This window comes from Telopea speciosissima, chromosome 9 (genome assembly GCF_018873765.1).
Source record: "Telopea speciosissima isolate NSW1024214 ecotype Mountain lineage chromosome 9, Tspe_v1, whole genome shotgun sequence".
In the NCBI taxonomy this organism is placed as follows: domain Eukaryota; kingdom Viridiplantae; phylum Streptophyta; class Magnoliopsida; order Proteales; family Proteaceae; genus Telopea; species Telopea speciosissima.
In genome coordinates, this window is record NC_057924.1 from 375560 (window position 1) to 396037 (window position 20478).

At 43.1% G+C, this 20478-nt stretch overlaps 1 protein-coding gene across 1 annotated transcript; it reads left to right on the forward strand.

Annotated features, from left to right (window-relative positions):
- The first annotated feature begins 14195 nt into the window (after nucleotides 1-14195).
- Nucleotides 14196-19727, forward strand: LOC122640622 (probable protein phosphatase 2C 66). The gene is made up of 5 exons (XM_043833836.1): nucleotides 14196-14621; nucleotides 16526-16900; nucleotides 17000-17117; nucleotides 17287-17510; nucleotides 18981-19727. Exons 1-5 carry the CDS (start codon nucleotides 14292-14294, stop codon nucleotides 19533-19535), a joined length of 1602 nt encoding a protein of 533 aa, XP_043689771.1. The 5' UTR covers nucleotides 14196-14291; the 3' UTR covers nucleotides 19536-19727.
- The last annotated feature ends 751 nt before the right edge of the window (nucleotides 19728-20478 follow it).

Sequence of the window (20478 nt, forward strand, 5' to 3'; positions counted from 1 at the left end):
GTGGCCGAGCTGCCGAGTCGTTTCACTAACCGAGCTTAGGAACTCGTCTCTTTTCTATCCATACCAAACGTTGTCGGTGGTTTCGGCTATGCCCGCCCGAGGTCAATGCGATCTTCGCATTGGTTGGTTAATTCGCCTTTCCCTTCAGTCAGATTGGAGAGGCTATCATATAAGCGGACGCGTGGCCGAATATCCTTCTTGGCCGAGCCTAATGCCTTAGCGTGGTTTTGTACTTCATTAGGCTCGGCCAAATAGGGACGTTGGCCCCTGAGAGGTCGGCCATGTCTATGTGGACATGTCTTACGACTCGGTTGCCGACCTATGAGGGTCGGTTTTTGATGTCGGCCTGGTCTATGAAGACCGGTCTTATGACTTGGCTGCCGACCTATGAGGGTCAGTCTTTGATGTCGGCCTGGTCTATGAGGACCGGTCTTACGACTTGGCTGCCGACCTATGAGGGTCGGTCATTGATGTCGGCCTGGTCTATGAGGACCGGTCTTATGACTTGGCTGCCGACCTATGAGGGTCGGTCTTTGATGTCGGCCTGGTCTATGAGGACCGGTCTTATGACTTGGCTGCCGACCTATGAGGGTCGGTCTTTGATGTCGGCCTGGTCTATGAGGACCGGTCTTATGACTTGGCTGCCGACCTATGAGGGTCGGTCTTTGATGTCGGCCTGGTCTATGAGGACCGGTCTTACGACTTCGACTTGGGAGCTTGCCAATACGTTGAGTGTTGGAGAAAAGACTTTATTGAATCAAATGTCAGAACTGAAACCGAATACAAGCATGTTCCATTATTGAAAAAACTTTTTCAAATTCTCCGAGTTCCAAGGTCTCGGTACCTTCTTGCCCCCCGGAGTCTGCAAGCGATATGTGCCAGGGCGAATTTGCTTGGAGACTATGTACGGGCCTTCCCAGTTTGGTGCTAATTTTCCTTGTTGCCTCGGCTGGGATGCGCTGAGTTTTCTGAGAACAAGGTCCCCTTGACGAAAATGTCGCTCTTTGACTCTTGAATCATAGTAGCTTGCCGTCTTCTGTTGGTACGCCGCGTTTCGGAGTAGGGCATTTTCTCGGACTTCATCGAGGAAGTCCAAATTGGCTCGCAGCCCATCTTCATAGGTCTTCTCATCGAAGTTGAGCACTCGGTATGATGAAGCCATAACTTCAACCGGTGCGAGGGCTTCGGTCCCATAAGCGAGGCGAAATGGACTCTCCCCGGTTGGAGTTCTTACAGTTGTCCGATATGCCCATAGGACGCTTGGGAGTTCTTCCACCCATCTCCCCTTGGCCTCATCCAACCTCCTTTTAATGCCGGCAAGTAATGTTCGGTTGGACACTTCTACTTGTCCGTTTGCTTGTGGGTGAGCTACCGAGATGGGTTGGAAGTCAATGTGGAAGTGCTCGCAGAATTCTCGGAAGGCCGGGTTGTTGAATTACGCGCCATTATCAGTGATGAGAACTTTCGGTAGCCCGAACCGGTAGATGACCTTATCTCGGAAAAAATTTTCCATGTTCTTCTCAGTGATGGTGGCAAGGGGCTCGGCCTCGACCCACTTGGTGAAGTAATCGATCGCCACTACTACGTATTTTCTGTTTCCCGACGCCGGGGTGAAATCTCCGAGAATGTCCATTCCCCACATAGCGAATGGGATTGGGCTCAGCATTGAGGTTAATTTTGTTGCTAGTCGGCTTGGGATTGGCGCGAACAGTTGGCACTTCTCACATGTTTTCACGTATTTCATGGCCTCTTCTTGCATTCGTGGCCAATAGAATCCTTGACGAAGTATCTTGTATGCAAGAGCTCGGCCGCCCATGTGACTCCCGCATATTCCCTCATGCACCTCGGCTAATGCATATTCGGGCCCCTTCGGTCCCAGACATCGGAGAAGAGGGGCCGAGATTGCCCTTTTGTAGAGTACTCCGTCGATCATCGAGTACTTGGAAGATCGGATCTTGACCTTCCTTGCTTCGTCTCGGTTCCCCGGGAGCAGGTCATTCTCCAAGTAGTTGACAATGGGGTCCAACCAGGTCGGCCCATCCTCTTCAATGTGCTTTATGCTTTCTTCTTGTAAGGATGGTTTCTCCAATATTTCTATGTATACTGACCGGCTCAGATATTGGAGGTCAGCCTCGGCCAACCTAGATAAGGAGTCCGCCGCGGCATTCTCTTGTCTCGGTATTCGAGTCATCTCGAAGTGTTCGAGCTCGGAGATCAGATCTCGGGCTCGACCCAGGTATGCTATCATCCTTTCGTCTTTTGCCTCGTAGTCTCCGTTGACCTGGTTGACCACGAGTTGGGAGTCTCCTCGCACCTTCAACCGCTTTATGCCCATAGCTTTGCTGACTCGAAGTCCAGCTAGAAGGGCTTCATACTCAGCCTCATTGTTTGAGGCGGAATACTTGAACCTTAGGGCATATTGGACCAGAAAGCCTTCGGGGCTTACAAGTATTAGGCCGGCCCCGCTTCCTCCGGAATTGCTTGAGCCGTCAACATTCATGGTCCAAGTCGGGTCGGCCGTAGCCCCGACCTCCTCGACTGTCTTTTCTTCTACAACCTCATGCTCGGGCCCCGTGCATTCGGCGATGAAGTCGGCCAGGGTTTGTCCTTTTATCGCCGTCCTCGGTCGATAGCTTATATCGTATTCACTCAGCTCAACTGCCCAGGAAATCAGCCGTCCCGAAACATCGGGTTTGTGTAATATCTTTTTGAGTGGCTGGTCGGTCAGTACCACGATCGGATGGGCTTGGAAGTACGGCCTTAGTTTCCTTGCAGCCGTGATTAGGGCGAATGCTACTTTCTCGAACCCGGAATACCTTGTCTCGGCATCAACAAGAACGTGGCTGATATAGTATATCGGCCTTTGAGTTCGACTCTCTTCCCTAATCAACACCGCACTGACCGCTACGGGAGTGGCGGCTAAGTAGACTTGAAGTTCCTCTTTTGGTTCAGGTCGGCTGAGAAGAGGCGGGTTCTCCAAATATTTCTTCAGCTCTTCAAAAGCTTCTTGGCATTCGGATGACCAGATAAAATCTTTTGGGTTCCGGATATTCTTTAGGGCCTTAAAGAACGGTAGGCACTTGTCGCCCGATCTCGACATGAATCGCGCCAACGCCGCCACAAGTCCGTTTAGCCTTTGTACTTCTCGGATCATCCTTGGAGGACTCATCTCTTGGATGGCTCTGATTTTTGCCGGATTGGCTTCGATGCCTCTGACAGAGACCATGAAGCCGAGGAACTTTCCCGAGGTTACGCCGAATGCACACTTGGCGGGATTCAGCTTCATCTGGTTCTTCCTCAATACGCCGAAGGCTTCTTCCAGGTCGGCCAAGTGGTGCTCGGCCTTCAAACTTTTCACCAACATGTCGTCCACGTAGACTTCCATGTTCTTTCCGATCTGCTCGCGGAATATATAGTTCACGAGGCCCTGGTATGTTACCCCAGCATTCTTCAATCCGAACGGCATGACCTTGTAGCAGAAATTCTCTTGGTCAGTTCGGAAGGCCGTGTACGACTCGTCCTCCTCATGCATCATGATTTGGTTGTAGCCGGAGTACGCATCCATGAAACTCAGCATCTCGTGACCTGTCATGGCGTCGATCAAGAGGTCGATCCGAGGTAATGGGTACTCATCTTTTGGGCAGGCCTTGTTGAGGTCGGTGTAGTCGACACACATTCTCCACTTCTCGTTCGGTTTAGGGACCATGACGACGTTAGCCAACCAGGTCGGGAATTTCTCTTCTCGGATGAATCCTGATCGGCGAAGCTTCTCCACCTCTTCTTTGATTGCAGTTTGCCGATCAAGTGCGTAGTTCCTTCTCTTCTGCCGGATTGGTTTCCGACCCGGATCCACATGGAGTCGGTGCTCAGCTATATGTCTGGGTATGCCTGACATGTCAGCGGCCGACCAGGCGAAGACATCGGCGTTCGCTTTTAAGAAAACTCCGAGCCGCCTTCTTTGATCTTTATTTAGTAGTGATCCGAGCTGGACCACCTTGGCTGGGTCATCTTCGCTGAGATGAAGTGGGGTCAGGTCTTCCACGGGTCGCCCTCTTCTCTCGATAAGCTCATCCCGCTGATCCTCGGGGAGATGTTCGACGCACATGGCCATTCCTCGAACATTACCCTTGTTTTGCTTGACGAAGGTAGCATAGCACTCTCGTGCCTTCTTTTGGTCGCCTCGGACCTCGCCGACACCGTTCTCGGTGGGGAACTTCATCTTCAAGTGAGTCGGGGAGATGATGGCTTGGAGGGCGGTCAATGACGGACGGCCGAGTATGGCGTTGAAAGCCACTACCGACCGTACCACCATGAATTTGACTTGGATCGTCGCCTGGCAGGGAGCTTGCCCCATTGTGACTAGTAGATCGATCGAGCCCTTGATAGTCGCGGCCGCTCCCAAGAACCCGTGAAGCGAGGTTCCTTCGGGCTTAAGCCGCTCGTCGCCGGCCTGTCGGTACGCTTCCAATGACATAAGGTCCACGGATGCGCCGGTATCGACCAATACACGGTGTACGGGTGCTTCGCAATTTCTACCGCACCACTAAAGCATCATCATGAGGTAAACTTATACCTTCGAGGTCGGCTTCGTGAAGGAAATCGTCACCGCCGGCTTGAGTTTCTTGGCGGGCATCTCGGCTACTCCGACGAAGCGGCGTTGCCTTAGCCTTTCGAGTACTCTCTTGCCGGGCCCCCGAGGATAGTGTATATGGGGGCTCCCTTGTCATTGCTCGGCCCGGATCCGTCCTCCTTCTTCTCGGCTCGGACCTTGTCATCGTCTCTTTCAACTCGCCTGGTTTCGGCCTTAGGCTCGGCTCTTCTCTGATCTCGGTCATCCGGCCGCCGACCTCCACGATCTTCTCGGCCTCCTTTGACATATCTCTTCAAGTGACCCGCTTTTATCAGCTCTTCGATTTCTCTTTTCAGCTGATAACAATCTTCGGTGTCGTGGCCGATGTCCTTATGGAATTGGCAATATTTGTTGGGATTCCGAGATGACCCCGCTTGCATCGGTCGGGGTCGACGGATGTACCCCCCATCTTGTATTTGCATCAGGATCTCCTTGCGAGATGCATTCAATGGCGTGTAGTCGGGGCTCCGAGCTCGATCCGACCTGTCAGCTCGGCGATCCGTCCTTGGCCTTTTGTCTTCTCTTCGGTCGTCTGTTGTCGGCCTTTTCTTGTCGGTACGACCTTCGTTGCCCTTCCGGGCTTGGAGGACCTCGGCCATATATTGCGAACTCGTTGCACCTCTCCAAGAGCTCGGCCAGGTTTCTTGTCGGCTTCCGGGCCAAGTCCTTGATAAGGTCCATGTCGGCCAATCCGTTGCTCATAGCCGTATGGGCCGTGGCCTCATCCAAATCCTTGATATCTAAGGATTCCTTGTTGAAGCGGGAGACGAATGCTCGGATCGACTCGTCGGGCCTTTGCTTCACGCTAAGGAGGTTGACCGTGGTCTTCTTATGTTTCATACTACTCTGGAAGCGCGTGACAAAGGCTCGACAGAGTTGAGCGAAGCTTTTTATGGAATTCGGCGGCAACCAGGAAAACCATGAGGTCGCCGCGCCCTTGAGGGATGTAGGGAAGGCTCGGCAAGAAACGATCTCGGTTCCCCCATACATGGTCATCATCGCATTAAAGTAGTTGATGTGATCTGTCGGGTCGGTCGTCCCGTCATACCTGTCGAATGGGGGAGGTTTGAAACCGTGTGGTAGCGGCGCGGTCATGATCTCGGGAGGATAAGGGTGACGCCCGACCAAAGAGTAGGCGTCCGGGGTCGCCTGTTTCTTCAACCCCTCCACCTGCTCGGCCAAGTCTCGTAGCCGCTTCTCCAGCTCGGTTTCAGGTGCTTGGCCAACCGGCTCCTCGGCCCGGGGTTGATAGGATCGGTCATCCCGCTGTAGTCGGCCATTCTGGTCAGCTCGGTCCTCACCGTCCTTCCTTGTTCTTTTTTCTTCTTGGAAGTTGGACCCTCGGGGACTCCCCTGTTGTTCTTCTCGGGGAGGTGAGCTCGGACGCCGGGGAGTATGACGCGATCCTTCTCCGTGTCTCGGTGCGCGCCTTTCAACCCGGTCTTTCCTTTGTTCTCGGAATATCCTCGGCGGTTCGTCCTCTCCGATCCGTCCAGAAAATACCGACCTCCTTGCTACAGAGCCGGCTGGTTCAATTTCATGCCCTGTTCGCGGGCTTTGGCGATGTTCTTGTTCACCCCGTCGAGCGCCTCTACTGGGGCGCGGAGGTGGAGTCTTCTGACGAGACGGGTGCGAAGACGCAGCCCGACTCAGCTCGGCCCTACGCCGGCCACCATTTTGCTGTAAGTTTCTTTCAGCGCGGGCCGGAGCTGGAGGGACCGCAGCCGACGGCTGACCCATCAGCCCGCCTCGGGCCATCTGGTTCATGAAGGCGCGCAGCATCTCGTTGGTGTGGAGCATCTGCACCTGCAAATCCATAACCTGTCGATTATTTGCCGGGGCTTCTGGGTCCAAACTCTCCGGCAAGGGTGGCGGTGCAGGTAGGACATTCCCGTCCAAACTTGGCTCGGCCTGTACCCGGCTAGCCGCGGCCGTGGTTAGTGCACCTCCTCCATTCCCGCTCTCTGGAGGTGGAATGGTGCCCGTGATGGGCTGCGCACCACCTGCCCTAGGGGGTCTTCTGTTTATCCCCTGCCAAGAGGCTTCGGGGGGCGGTGATCGTCTCGTCGGCACAACGGGTTGCGGCTCCTCCGTACGGGAAGTAGAGCCATGCTGCCCTGACCTCGTATGCACCATTAGTATTGTTCTAGGAATTGGCAGAAACGACGATGCTTGCTGATGTCGTTCCCACAGACGGCGCCAAATCTGTTGCGTGTGAAAACCTCCGGTAGTGGTTCGCCCGTGGATGAACCTGCAAAAACCAAGCAATGAGCGCAAGAGGGCCGGTGTGGCTCCGGCCTAGGACTCTCCGATGCTCAAGTCAGGTCTTCAACGTGACAGCGTAACTGCGTATTCAAAAGCAAGATCTGGAATAGAGCTCCATACCTGGGTATTTATAGAGTAAGGAGGAGATGAGACGGTTGGGAGAGTCCTAGTATGGTAGGAGTCCTTCTTTCGGAAGGTTCTCTCGCGTAGAGCGGAGTGGAGAGTTATTTTCGGGGTCGGACTCTTATTAAGGTAAGAGTCCATGTAGAGTGTGATTCTGTGTTGCACTGGGATCGTGGCTCGGTCCTTATCCCGTGATTCTCGGGATGTGCTGACGTGGCCCGGAGATCCCCGGTGGGGTGCTATGGGAGCCTCAATGGAGGGGGGCTCGGCCTACGAGGTCGGCCCATGGGGTCGGCAATGGAGGTCGGCCCGAGAGGAGGTTGGTCTCGGCCATGAGGTCGGCTAGGAGTCCCTGGCTGACCCGTATAATCTCGGCCTCAGTCACCGGCCAGCTCGGTCAAACCCGGCTTTGTCAGGTGACTTATCGGATATGGGGTCGGCCCAATTTCCTGCTCGGCCCAACTCGGTTCTCGGACTGAGGTCGGGTCGGCCACGTGGCAGCCTCTGATAGGTGGGGTGTTTTATGCCTCATCAGCCTTCAATCGACAAATGCCACTTAGGTGAGTAGGCATTCATGTTGTCATGCATTGTAGTTGCATTTTTGCCCGCTCGATTTAAGAGGTTTTCAGTACCAGGGCAAAAAAAGAAGTAGACACTCATGTTGCCTTGCTACATTATATTGCAAGGAAGGTTCATACCTCATAGTGACGGTAAACATATTCTGTCACATGGCATGTTAGTTGTTTATAGAATTTTATGGATAAGTCACCATTTAATTGTGATATTGAGTCAGCAGATTAGCCATGCCACAAGAACTACCTCTAATAGTAATAAAAATATTTAGGGAAATCCCCTTTAAATGATCACATGAAGAGAGGTTATATCGATGTCAGCAAATTTTTCGTGTGGCGTGGCTTTTTATTTATTATTATTTATTTGGTGTTAAATCCATGTGGCATGTTAATCAATTGTAAAACTTATGCACATGTTGTCCACATTACCAGTTGTTTATCTAATGAGATCTAATAGTAATAGGACAAATATAATCACATGAAGGAAAGTTATATTGGTAGTCAACCTATTTGTTGCTTCTACAAAAAAAAAACCTATCTGTTGCAACACTGGAACTTCTATCTAATAGTAAGAGTTTTTCATTCAACGGCTAGTTTGACCGGTAGTTATCTAGACATGGCTCAAAAGGTGAAGGGTGTCAAAACCAAACCAAAACCGTTTACCGATATTGAATTGAACCATTTAAATCAAAATTGGTAGATCGTTTAGTTAAATGGTCTGGTTATGGTTTTAGAAATGACACCGTTTATTTAATCGGTTTGGTTCGATTTAGCTCGATTAATCCAACGGTTTCAAACCGCATAATCCAATTAAAATCGATTATAACCAAACCGTCTAACTATTTAAAAACCTAACAATTTTTTTTTTTATAAACAAAAAGTCAAAACTGAGCAACTAGCAACTACTAAGTAATCACATTTCTTCATTAATGATTTCCTTTTAAAAATTAAAAAAAAACAAACTAATAACTTAGTAAGTAATAAGTAATAACTAGTATTAATAAATAGAGTAGTAAATGTGTATAGAACCGTATAACCAAAACCGTGTAAAATCGTATAGATTCATTTAATTGAAACCATTTAAAAATCGTTTAACCGAAACCGTTTACTAAAAGTTTCAGGTTTTGATTATGAGACCTTTTAACTACCGTTTAGTCTGGTTACGGTTTATACCCTCAAGCAGTCAAAATCGAACTGCACCGAACCGTTTAACCAAAATTGAACCGTTTAACACCCTTACAAAAGGTTAGGGCATCAAGCAAATACTTCCTTGATAGACCGTGAATGGTTTTTTTACAAAATATTTAGTACCACATATGTGTTTTCCTAGCTTAAAAACATGTCCGTTTACCATCCCCCCTTTCTATAAACACCCTTTTCATAAAAATAAAAAATAATTTCTATAGACACCCTGAGCTGCTCATGGATTTGGCACATGTCAAAATTTAGAGTCAAATTCGTTTATATCCCTAACTTGTATTCAATTGTTGTCATGTACTTTGAACAACCCATGGCTTTGGCTCTTATTTTTGAAACCTAGGATTTTAGTAGAGACCTTAGTTAGTAAATGTTGGGTAATTGTATTATAATTCCTTACAAACAATTGAAATAACAGAAATTGTAATACAATAGCTTAAGCAGTAGAAACTAGATTGTTGTTATTTTGACCTTTGCATGAAATGAGAAGACCAAAACTTGAATTTGATATTGAATCACACTCGCAACAACTTAAGCAAATTTGAGGTTGAGTCACACTTGTGGTGTTACCTTTAAGGTAATTGATGTCTCCCACTGCCAAAGAATATTCTGCACCGCTACCCCAAGATAAAGCAACCTCCAACTAGAAGATAAAGCAGTTCTTCTAGTCATTTGAAGGAGCCAAGAACTTTAGCACAACAACCCTCTAACTTTACACAGACTTAGAAGAAAAAAGGAAAAGAAAAATAAACCTTATGTGATTGCAAAGTATGGGCATGGATGTATATCAAGCTGTGTGTTTTGCAATGCATTTGGTTTGGTTTATATAGACCCAAAGTCAACCCTTGTACATCCTTGGAATCTCCAAGAATAATCATCTACTAATGACCAATTTAATTAGAGAATGAGACTTATGGACATGAATTGGAAATTAATTTCTAATTCATAGCCATTCCCCACTAAGGACTATGAAAGGCCTTGAAACCCATTCATTCCCCACTAAAGATTATGAAATGCCTTAAAACCCATAAAGGAAATAACATAACCCATGATCTTGAATTTAAAATTAATTTTATAAATGGAATTAATCTCAATCAATATTTTTGACCCACTTTTCCACTCATAATAGTGACCATAAATAGACTTTAGGATACCCATAAGATGTTATAAACCTTTTGGAATTCAATCATAACTTTGATCAAATACTACTTTGATCCCATGGATCCCACACCATAACAAAGCAATCAAAACCTTTTTGAAATTTAAAAAATAAAATATATTTTAAATATTTTAAATCTAACAATAAATACATGTATTATATCATAACTTTGAATAAACGAAAGCAATTTTTTTTTAGATTATTTTTTGAAAAACTCATGTTTTTTTTTTTTTTAATGAAGATCTGTATTTCATACTTATGATTCGCGTATTGCGTACATTGAGGTGAAAAAAACTCTGTCCGCTTTCTTCATCCCCATCCTTCTCCAATCTTCCTTCCTAATTAGTAATGCTACGAGCTTTGATCTGCTGGCTCAACTCCCATGAACGGAATCGAAGCAGTGAGTTCTAGCAGGCGTTGGCAACACCCTCTTGCAATTTGATTTGTTGGTCTCACTGCCATTCTCAACCATGAACAGCAACGACCTCATACACAAATTCGAATCATCAAGGCATGTAATTGCTTGAAATCAAGCAGATTTATTGGCAAAATTCACCATGTCACCCTTGTCAGTTGCAAGCGATTAAGAAATTTAGGGTCTGAATCAGTAACTTCTACCAAAAGAAAGTTAAAAATGTAGGGTTAGCATCTACTTTTATCAGTCCAGCGAATTCGAGAATGAAGATACAAATCAAGAAATTGAGCTAGGAGCATGATCAAAATTCGAAACCTTGAAGAAGAAGAATTCTCCCTTTTCAAAGAGAATGGGTGTGGATCGACATGACCTTCGGGGGCAACTCTCTTTGTGACAGAATAGAAAGGCTTGCTTTTGGAGCTACTATCTCTCATATTTGGAACGTAACATTAGGAGATGGACTTCCAACTCTAGATCCTACAGGCAGATTTGGGACTCCATCTCCTTTGAAGTCAGCACTAAATCCCAACCCCCATCTTCTTCCCCTAGGAACAGGCATATTATTGCCTCCTAGAGCCTCCCATCTTCTTTGTTATTCCCCCTATTAGTTGGGCCTTTGTGCCCTTTTGTTTTGCTAGTTGTTTTTTTTTTCTCCTCTCCCCACCTATATTTTGGGGTTTCCTTGTATTTGTGTCTCTTTGGCAATGAATTTTTATTCATCAAAAAATTAAAAAAAAATTAAAAATTGAAACCTTCTAGTAGAAGGAGGTTGGAAGATTGGGTACAATCGCTAGACTAACCATTCGCCATAGAGAAGAAGAGATGTAGTGGGAGAGAGAGAGACCTTGATGAAATCAGGAACCGTTGGACAAAGAGAAAGACTGTAGAAATATTTTTTTAAGAAGGTCCCTCTCCTTTCTTTAATACTTTACTAATAAAAAATATGAAAAAATGACTCTACTTAGTCTTGTAGGTAGTGTATATTCCACACAGTCAACCTATAAAGTGTCGGATTAGAATCATGCAATAATGACCCTTGATTTAATGTAGATAATAAAAAATACTTTATTTAGTTAAATTAAAATTTTATTCTTATTTTAATACTGATTGTGCAGGTTAACGGTTTGATTAATAAAGATTTACCAAAAATAATTGTTAACAATTATGGCGTAGATAATAAAAAATATTTTATTTAATTAAATTAAAATTTTATTTTTATTTTAATACTGATTGTGCAGGTTAACGGTTTGATTAATAAAGATTTACCAAAAATAATTGTTAACAATTATGGCAGATTCCATCCCTCCCGTATATTGTCTCCCCTGTCTCCTCCTTCAGCCTTGACAGTAAGTCCCTCTTTACTCTCCCATGAATCATCCATCCATCTATCTACTTCCTTCTTCTTGTGTTTTTTTCTTCCATGATTGATTGATTGATTTCGAGATTCCAGACAACTCTAATGTCTACTCTTCCATGACATTATAACTGATTTTAGTGTAATTGATGGATAACAAATCATAGAACACAAGTTAGGGAGAATTCAATCCAACCCGATTAGATGACGTTAGACGTCTGAGGTAAGTGAACTTTCTCTTCTTAGTTCAAGAAAGGAAATCATTTCTCTGCCTGTCATTCCTTCTTTTCTTCTCCCTCTAGCATGGCTTGCCTAGGGATTAATGAATAAATCTAATCTGAATTACAATCCATTTGGTTGGGGGGAGAGGATTCCAATCTAGTGGTCTAAATGGACTGCCTAAGAAGAATCTTCTTTTTATGTATATGGGAATTGGGTTCCTTCCCTGATGAAAACAATGGATCCCACACACCAAAATTCCACCATGATCATGCATGGTAAGCTGGGAGTAGAAGGTAAATGGTTATGATCCGTATCAGACCCAACTATCTTTTGCATATAGTCCAATTGTTAGTGGAATAAAAAATTCTATTCATATAAAAGGTGTAATGTAAAGTAATTTGATGGTTTCCTTGATTGATGATCTTGAACAAGTCTTAATAAGGCACAGACAGTTAGAGAGGTTAGGTGGAATCCAAAGGAGGAGCCAGAAGAGACAATATAAGGGAAAGATGGGAAATCTACCTTAATTGTTAACAATTATTTTTGGTAAATCTTTATTAATCAAATTGTTAACCTAAATTAGTATTAAAGTAAGAATACAATTTAATTTAATTTAATTAAATTAAGTATTTTTTTACTACCTACATTAAATCAAGGGTCATTATTGCATGATGCTAACCGGATATTTTAGAGGTTGGCTATGTGGAATATACACTACCTATAGGATCAAGTAGAGTTTTTTCTCTTTAAAAAATATCTTCTAATAGTAATAGACTAGGCCATTATAAATGTCCACAAATAGAGCACAAAAATATTTTCTTTTCAAATCATTGGATTGATTTAGATTCCTTTGAGGCCCTCTTCTTTGTGTAGCTATGTAGAAATGTTCGCTCTATACAACGTTGCTTTATCTCGAATATTGATTTCAACTAATCATAAAGAGGTAATTTTAAACTCCTTTGACTTAAAATCTCAATTAAATGATGGTAAATGTATATTTGTATTTTTGTTTACAGAGCGGTTGTATTATACATGTACCGTATCATTATCGTGCATATTTATTATGTTGGATTTTTGAAAAGTATTATTGATGTGTGGTTCATTTAATTGTTGTACATATCCATACCTGTTTTACTGCCATTCCCGAAACAAAATCTGTTTTGTTTTTAAATAAACTCAAGTGGACCTTATACATATGATAAGCCCATAGGTTTTTTCTCTGAAATTGAACCACCAAATGAATTTTTTTATTCTTGAAATATTTCATATTGATGCAATCAAAACAACTTAAATTTCTTGACCAAAAATCTATTTGTTGACTATTTTAGATAAATCAATCCGAAATTGAAATTGAAATCATACCAAATCAACTCTTAGTCCCGCGTGTAGTACATCGATGAGAGTTAGGCTTAAGGGTGTCAAAATTAAATCAAAACCATTTACTGAATCTGAATTGAATCATTTAAACTAAAATGTGAAACCGTTTAATAAATGGTTTGGTTATGATTTCAAAAGTAAGATTGTTTAATTAAGCGTTTAAATTAAATTGGACCGTTTAACCTAAATAGACCGTTTAACACTCTTAGATGTACATAAATCATAAATGTATCAAAGACTCAAAATCAAACAGAAATTGGACCGCTTAAACCTAAGCCGTAAAACCATTTAATAAATGGTTTGATTATAATTTCAAAATTGAGACAGTTATATTAAACGGTTAATCGAAACCAAACCGTTTAACACCCTTACTTGGATTGGGCCAATCCGAAGCCCGATCAACTCAGCCGCTGAAATTAGTTTTATTTTTCCAGTCCATAGTCAGGACTCAGGACTCAGGACTCCGGATTGTGTAAACTGACTGAGGGTGCGGCTGCATCCGGACTGGCTGAACTAAGAATTTTTCCACGTGTTAAGTAGAAAGAAGAAAACGGAAAACTTCCTTTCCAGAAAGAAAAAACAAAGGGGCCAAAAGTCGAAAATTAATTTCTGCTTTGGGAGGCAAGTCAATGCCCACTACTAATTTTTTTTTTTGTGATGAAGTGAAAATGTGCACTTAAAAAAGTTGTAAAGAAGAAAAACGCCGTATTTCCATCTAACGAACAAATTATTTTGACGAAGTTTCCTTAAATACAGAGTCCGGATTCTCTTCTCTTCTCTTCTCTTCTGTCGGTTAGGACTTCTTAAATAGTGTTTGTTGTGTTGATTCTTTCTAGCTTGCTTGCAGAGTATTTCTTTTGAAATTTGAAAGGTTATGCACGCAGCCTTGATTGATAAATCTCTGATTATATGCTTTTTCTTTCTTTTTTGTTGAACATAAAGTTTCATATTGAGGAACAGGTCCGTGGTTAGATTCGATGGGCTCGTGCTATTCTTCCCGAAGGAAGAGAGATGTAGAAGAAGCCCTAGACTCTTTGGGCTGCTCCTCTGCATCCCCTACCCTTTCTAGGAGGTGGAATTCATGGATATTGAAGAACAATCCGAATAAGAAGAGAAAAAACAGTAGCGGTGATCCATATACATCAGGTTCTGTTGATTTCTCCTTCCTTGGAAAGATAGATGCATCTGAACAAGAGCTCCATAGAATTGCCGGGAGAATGTTTGTAAACGGTGCCAGTGACGTCGCTTGCTTATTTACCCAGCAGGGTAGAAAAGGTACCAATCAAGACGCAATGCTTGTTTGGGAGGTAAGTTTTCTTTTGTTCCGCCACGTTTAGGTGTCTTTATTTCTGAACTTCGGAATCTAGTCTCCCCTCTCTCCCCGGGGACGGGGAAATCCCAGACCATATCCCGCCGGGGTTAAGGGCCAAAGGGGTGATTAGGTGAGGGAGATTTGCCGCCTTCATGTGCGTTGTGCTAGATAAAAAAGGGTTCATGAACTTATGATGGGAGTAATGGCGGCCTTACTTTGGTTTTTCTCTTTACTGTTAACTTTTCATTCCTTCTCGTGTCTCAACATAAAGTTAATCTTTCCAGGGTGGAACAAATTTGAAGATGTTTCATTTCTATCTCTTCAACATTCGGGTTCCCATTCAGGGATTCAATCATTTCACATTTCTGTCAAAATCATGGAAAATGGAATGTCAGATGAGGAAAAAGGTGTTTGATATTTGCCATCTCTTCTCAGCGAGTTCTGTTGTGTGTCACTAGCTACACTTTTAAGTTGCTAAGGTTGCCAAACAATGATATTCTTGGACTTTTGGAGATTAATCCATGATAACTTAAGAAAGAACACTGAGGGGATGCAAACCAAAACAAGGTCGAAAATGTACTTTTAGTTTACTTGATCTTACTTATTTACCAAAGTTTTATTCAGATCTTAAAAATTGTTAGGGATTTCCTAGCCAAGAAGAGTCACCTACGTAAGTGATACAGAAGCATCAGATTCCCTTCAATGGTTAATAGTTCAAAGAAACATCAGATACGGGCTTTGTAAGCATTAACATCGTGGAAGACCTTAAACTTTGTGTCTTAATCAGATTTTGATTGCCCTGAAGTTCTGGTTATATTTCGATGGTGTTTCCTGGGTGTTAATCAGGAAAGTGATGCTTTGTTTGTGTGTATGGGTGCGCAGAGTTCTGCTGTTAATGTTCTAAAACGTGTAAACAAATTTGAAGTTTTTATCAGGCTTTGTTTAGTGAGGTACTTAAATATGTTCCAGGAACCATTTAGATTGAGATATGGTATCCGAGGGCTGGAGTAACCTTGTTTCATTTTGAAGTGTGTGGGAAGCCTCCTGCCATTCATTGTCTCTTCGAAACTGGAAGTGACGGCTGTTCTTTGAACAGTAGGAAAGATTTTACTTTTTATTTTGTTTCCTAATCATGGCTTTGAAGGAAGATGATCTTTTCTCCTCAGTGGAATTCTGAAGCCCAACCAGAAAAAAAGTAACTGCTTGTTAGAAGGACTGGATTGGGTTCAGATTTTGCGAGCAGGCAACAGATATGTATGATGAAGCTGTGACTTGCATGGAGCAACTAGGGGAGAAACTAGATTTTAAGAAAACCTATTACCTATCCATGTGAGTCATGGGGTCCAAAGTTAAAACAGACCCTGGGCTGTTTGTTTGATGTTAGACACACTACTCAGTTGAATCTGTGGTCTTGCATAGAAGATTAAAATGGAAAATTTCAAAGAAAAATAAAGTGGAATATAGAGATTGAGGGTAGAAAGTCAAGAAGTAAAAAACCTTGTGTATAAACCAGCTGGTATATAGCATCAATGGCTGTGAACAATCAGCAGAAGTTTTACCGAGAAATCCGTCAGGAAATCCAACTTTAGCTTCAAAGTGGACTTGAAGGTGGGGGAACAAGTGAAAGAAAGACTCAAAGCCTAACGAACTTACAGTAAAACTCAATTTAATCTGACTCTTTAAAATTTAAATCATAATTATATCCCATCCCACATGACTGGATTGCTTTATTAACTAAAGAAAATTACAAGAAAACCCCTAGATTTAACATTGTAACTTATTAAATATTTTGGGACTGAACACAAATTTTCTGTATGGTTCCATGTTGTCCATTACATGCAAATACATGCACATGTTGTCTTTTTGTAATGATGATTTGGTTTGGACCCATCACACCAGAATTTCAGTTCAAGAAGTGATACAATCTTATGTGGAGTATTTGATGGTCATGGTCCATATGGCCATATGGTCGCGAAAAAAGTTCGGGATTCTCTTCCCCTTAAGCTGAGCTCCCTGTGGAAAGTTAACTCCTGTAGCAATCAAAGCAGAAGTGTTCCTGAAAGCATGAATTCTGAGGAAACAGCATCTACTTGTATGGATGAGGAATGGTGTGAATCCTTAGATGTTAATGATGACGATGAGTTACCTGAGATGTATCTGCCTTTGAAACAGTCTCTGTTAAAGGCTTTCAAGTTAATGGATAAGGAATTAAAGATGCACCCGACAATTGATTGTTTCTGCAGTGGAACTACTGCTGTAACTTTGGTAAAACAGGCAAGAATTACCACAATGTTCTCAAACTGCATTTTTATCATCTTACCTCTTCTCACCAATTTTTGGGCGATGACAGAACATACAACTGTGAATCTCTAGGGTCAGGATCTTGTACTTGGAAATCTAGGAGACTCAAGAGCAGTACTTGGGACAAGAGATGACGAGAACAATTTGGCTGCTGTGCAATTGACTGTGGACTTGAAACCCAACCTTCCAGGTACATACTTTCTCTATAAATTCACTTCTTTTTGAAAAGGATAAGATCACAAGTTCGAAGACTTCTTTGTTTCAATTGCAACAGAGGCTTCCTTAGAATAGTCTGTCAAGTATCACCTATGCTATTTTTTCTATTTATGAATCTTAAAGCTTTTGGTTCTTATATTTAGGGGAAGCTGCAAGGATTCAACAATGCAAAGGAAGAGTGTTTGCCTTGCAGGATGAGCCGGAGGTTGCACGAGTATGGTTACCGAATAATGACTCACCAGGCTTAGCAATGGCTAGAGCTTTTGGGGACTTTTGCTTAAAGGATTTTGGTTTGATTTCTGTTCCAGATGTTTCTTATCGTCGTCTTACAGAGAGAGATGAATTCATCGTTCTTGCAACTGATGGGGTATATTCCTTGTCTTTTATTGCAGTTAATGTACTTTTATATACATAGTTATGTGCATCCCTAACCTTCAGATATGAATTCATTGTTCTGTTTCATTGTATTGGGATTGCCTCCAATTTGAGGGCCCAATAACGAGCCATGTTTCACAAATTTGAATGATCATGCTCATAGTTATCAAGGCGATGCCTTGGTCGCCTAGGCGGGTGCCTTGCCACCTTGTTGGTGTCGCCTTTATTTTAGACCCTCTCCAACACCATGGTCACCTTGCCGCCTTGATAACTATGATCGTGACCTATCATCAATGATTCAGTCTTAACCTTAAAGATTATACACACCAATAATCAATATGATCGGACGATTTTAAACCTTATTTTTTGGAATTCTTGGAAACTCAAAATACCTTGGCCAATCAAAGAAATACACAAAAATACAAGGGCCATAATCATCTTTTCATGCTGAGTTTTGTTCTACTTATTCTCTTAGATGGATGCCATACTGCAGCGGGTCCTGATCCTCCTCTCACAGTACACCTGGCAAGTGCCCCAAACCTGACATATCACCTATTCTATTTCTGGTGGTAAGCTAGGATATAACCTGCAACCTCATGGTGGGTGGGGGGGGGGGGAAGTCAATGGGTACCAAAGTACCCCGGGCCTTGGCTCTGGCCCCAATTAACAAGGTGTGGGTGTAAATATTGGTACCTGATCAATAATGGGATGGGTACAGGGTCATGTTTGTAATGCCCATTTAACTATTTAAGTTTGTTTCCAATTTGGACAGACGGATATTAGAATCTTGTGATACCCTTTTCAGTATTGTTGGTATACTCTGTTGTTGCCCTTACCTAATAGCTCGAGCTTTTGGGATAAGAGGTTGTAACATAGTATCAGAAGCTCGAAACCTTTGGGTAAAAGGGGTATACCTCTTAGTTTGATTCATGCACAAATCTTGCACATATGCGGCAAATCGTTGTTGTAGATGCATCTCATTCTTGCCAAAAATAAAGAGTTGGCTTCTTTGCTAAAGTAGATTTGAATCCTTTTGAACATGACATAAGCTGCTGAAACTTGTGTTCTGGGTCAGTACTGTTGAGCTGATTGTTATCAAAACATACTTGGGTACCTGACTATTTACAGGGTCGGAAGTCTGAATTCAAAAGGTAGCATCATCCCTGGACAAGGACCAACCAAGTCCCAGAACTATATAATCTAATATTTTTGGGTATACTCATGGTTTGATCATAGTGTATTTTGTTATCTAATGTACATTTTTTCGTGCTGCTCCACATTATACAACTCACCCATCAAGCATGGTGTGAGACTGAGTAATTAGACTATATTTATCTTGTTGATTGGCATTTTTTTTTTTTTTTTGAGTAGTTGAATCATTAAACTCATCACCTCATGTGCTCTGCAGTTATTTTTCTTCATCTGAATTTTTAAGTTATAAGAGTTTTTATATTTTATGTAGGTCTGGGACGTTCTCTCGAACAAGGAAGTTGTGGATATAGTGGGTGCAGCCCCAAGTCGAGCTACAGCAGCCAGAGCACTTGTAGACTGTGCTGTTCGAGCATGGAAGCTCAAGTTCCCTACATCTAGAAGTGATGATTGTGCTGTTGTCTGTCTCTTTTTAGAGCCACCATCTTCTGTCAGTCATGCTCAAGAGGAGTCTGCTTTGGCAAATGCACTTGAGAAGGTAGTGAAGCCAACACCTAAAGTTGCGACAGACAGAGAAACTGGAGATGGTATTATTCAGAATTCTAGCCTTGGTAGCAATAGGGCCCATGGTCATATTCTTGAGAGCTTTGCACTACAAGGCTTTGATGAAATTGTGCCTGTTTCGGAGTCAACAACTGAAAAACTTCCGGAGAGGTGTTCCTCTGCTAAGAGTCTGGCAGAGTACATTTCAACTCCCGAGGATGAGGAGTGGTCAGCCCTTGAAGGTATTACAAGGGTGAATAGTTTGCTAAACCTTCCCAGATTCCTTTCTGGGGATAGGACAGCCAATTGGAGAAAGTGGTTGTGAAACAGTCATGGTCATCAAATTTATGCTAAGCTTGCACAGGCAAAAAAGTTTCAGTGTCATCGTGACTATCGTTATTTTTCCAAAAAAATTACAAGAATATGTTGTAAATCACGAACAAACCCCATAAATTAAGTCCTCGATGTATAAATCACTGCTAAATACTGTGATTGGTGGCTTTCATTTATGGTCGTTGATAAAGGTTTACCTGGTTAGGTCAATTTCGGATGATAAATTTTGTCCAGCATGGAATTGTCTTCGGATGTCATTTGACAATTGCGGAAGTTTTCCTTCAATTGAGGTGAAGGGAATCCCACTGGCCACTAGGATGCCATAATGATATTTCCTCGTACTATATGCAAATCCAAACTACACACTCCATTGTTTCAAGGGTACTCTCTCTCACCAGACCACCAAAACCCATGAGTGAAGAGATCGAATCCCTTTTGATCGTGGGTAACGATGGTCCCTTCATGACGAAGATCTTGTTTTCAAGAAATGTACTACTAATTGGGTCGTTATCCTCTCCAGTATGTGGGATCCGCTGTGCCACATGACCTCTGCAACCGCTGCACGATGCAATATTGTACCGTACAGTATCTGCATAGGATAAAAATTCACTATTAACCCCCCTCCCCTCCCCCCTCCCCCAACCACAAAAATTGGGTGGATCTCTAATGTCCTTGCTACAAAAGATCTAATCGGAGTAATCACCAAACTAAAAGGATTGGATTAATGCTTGATCTCATGTCTAGTGTATGCTGGCAGCATATATGGATGGTCTACTTGGAAGCTATAATACATCACTCATCTCGTCATCCTCCCTCATTTACTGGTACTCAAAGCTTTATGTTTGCTATAAGGAATTTTGCAAAGCAAAGTTTCAACCTCCTATCAAACTTATCGCCCGTTGTATATTTGTTGGAATCCTCCCTCTCCAAATATC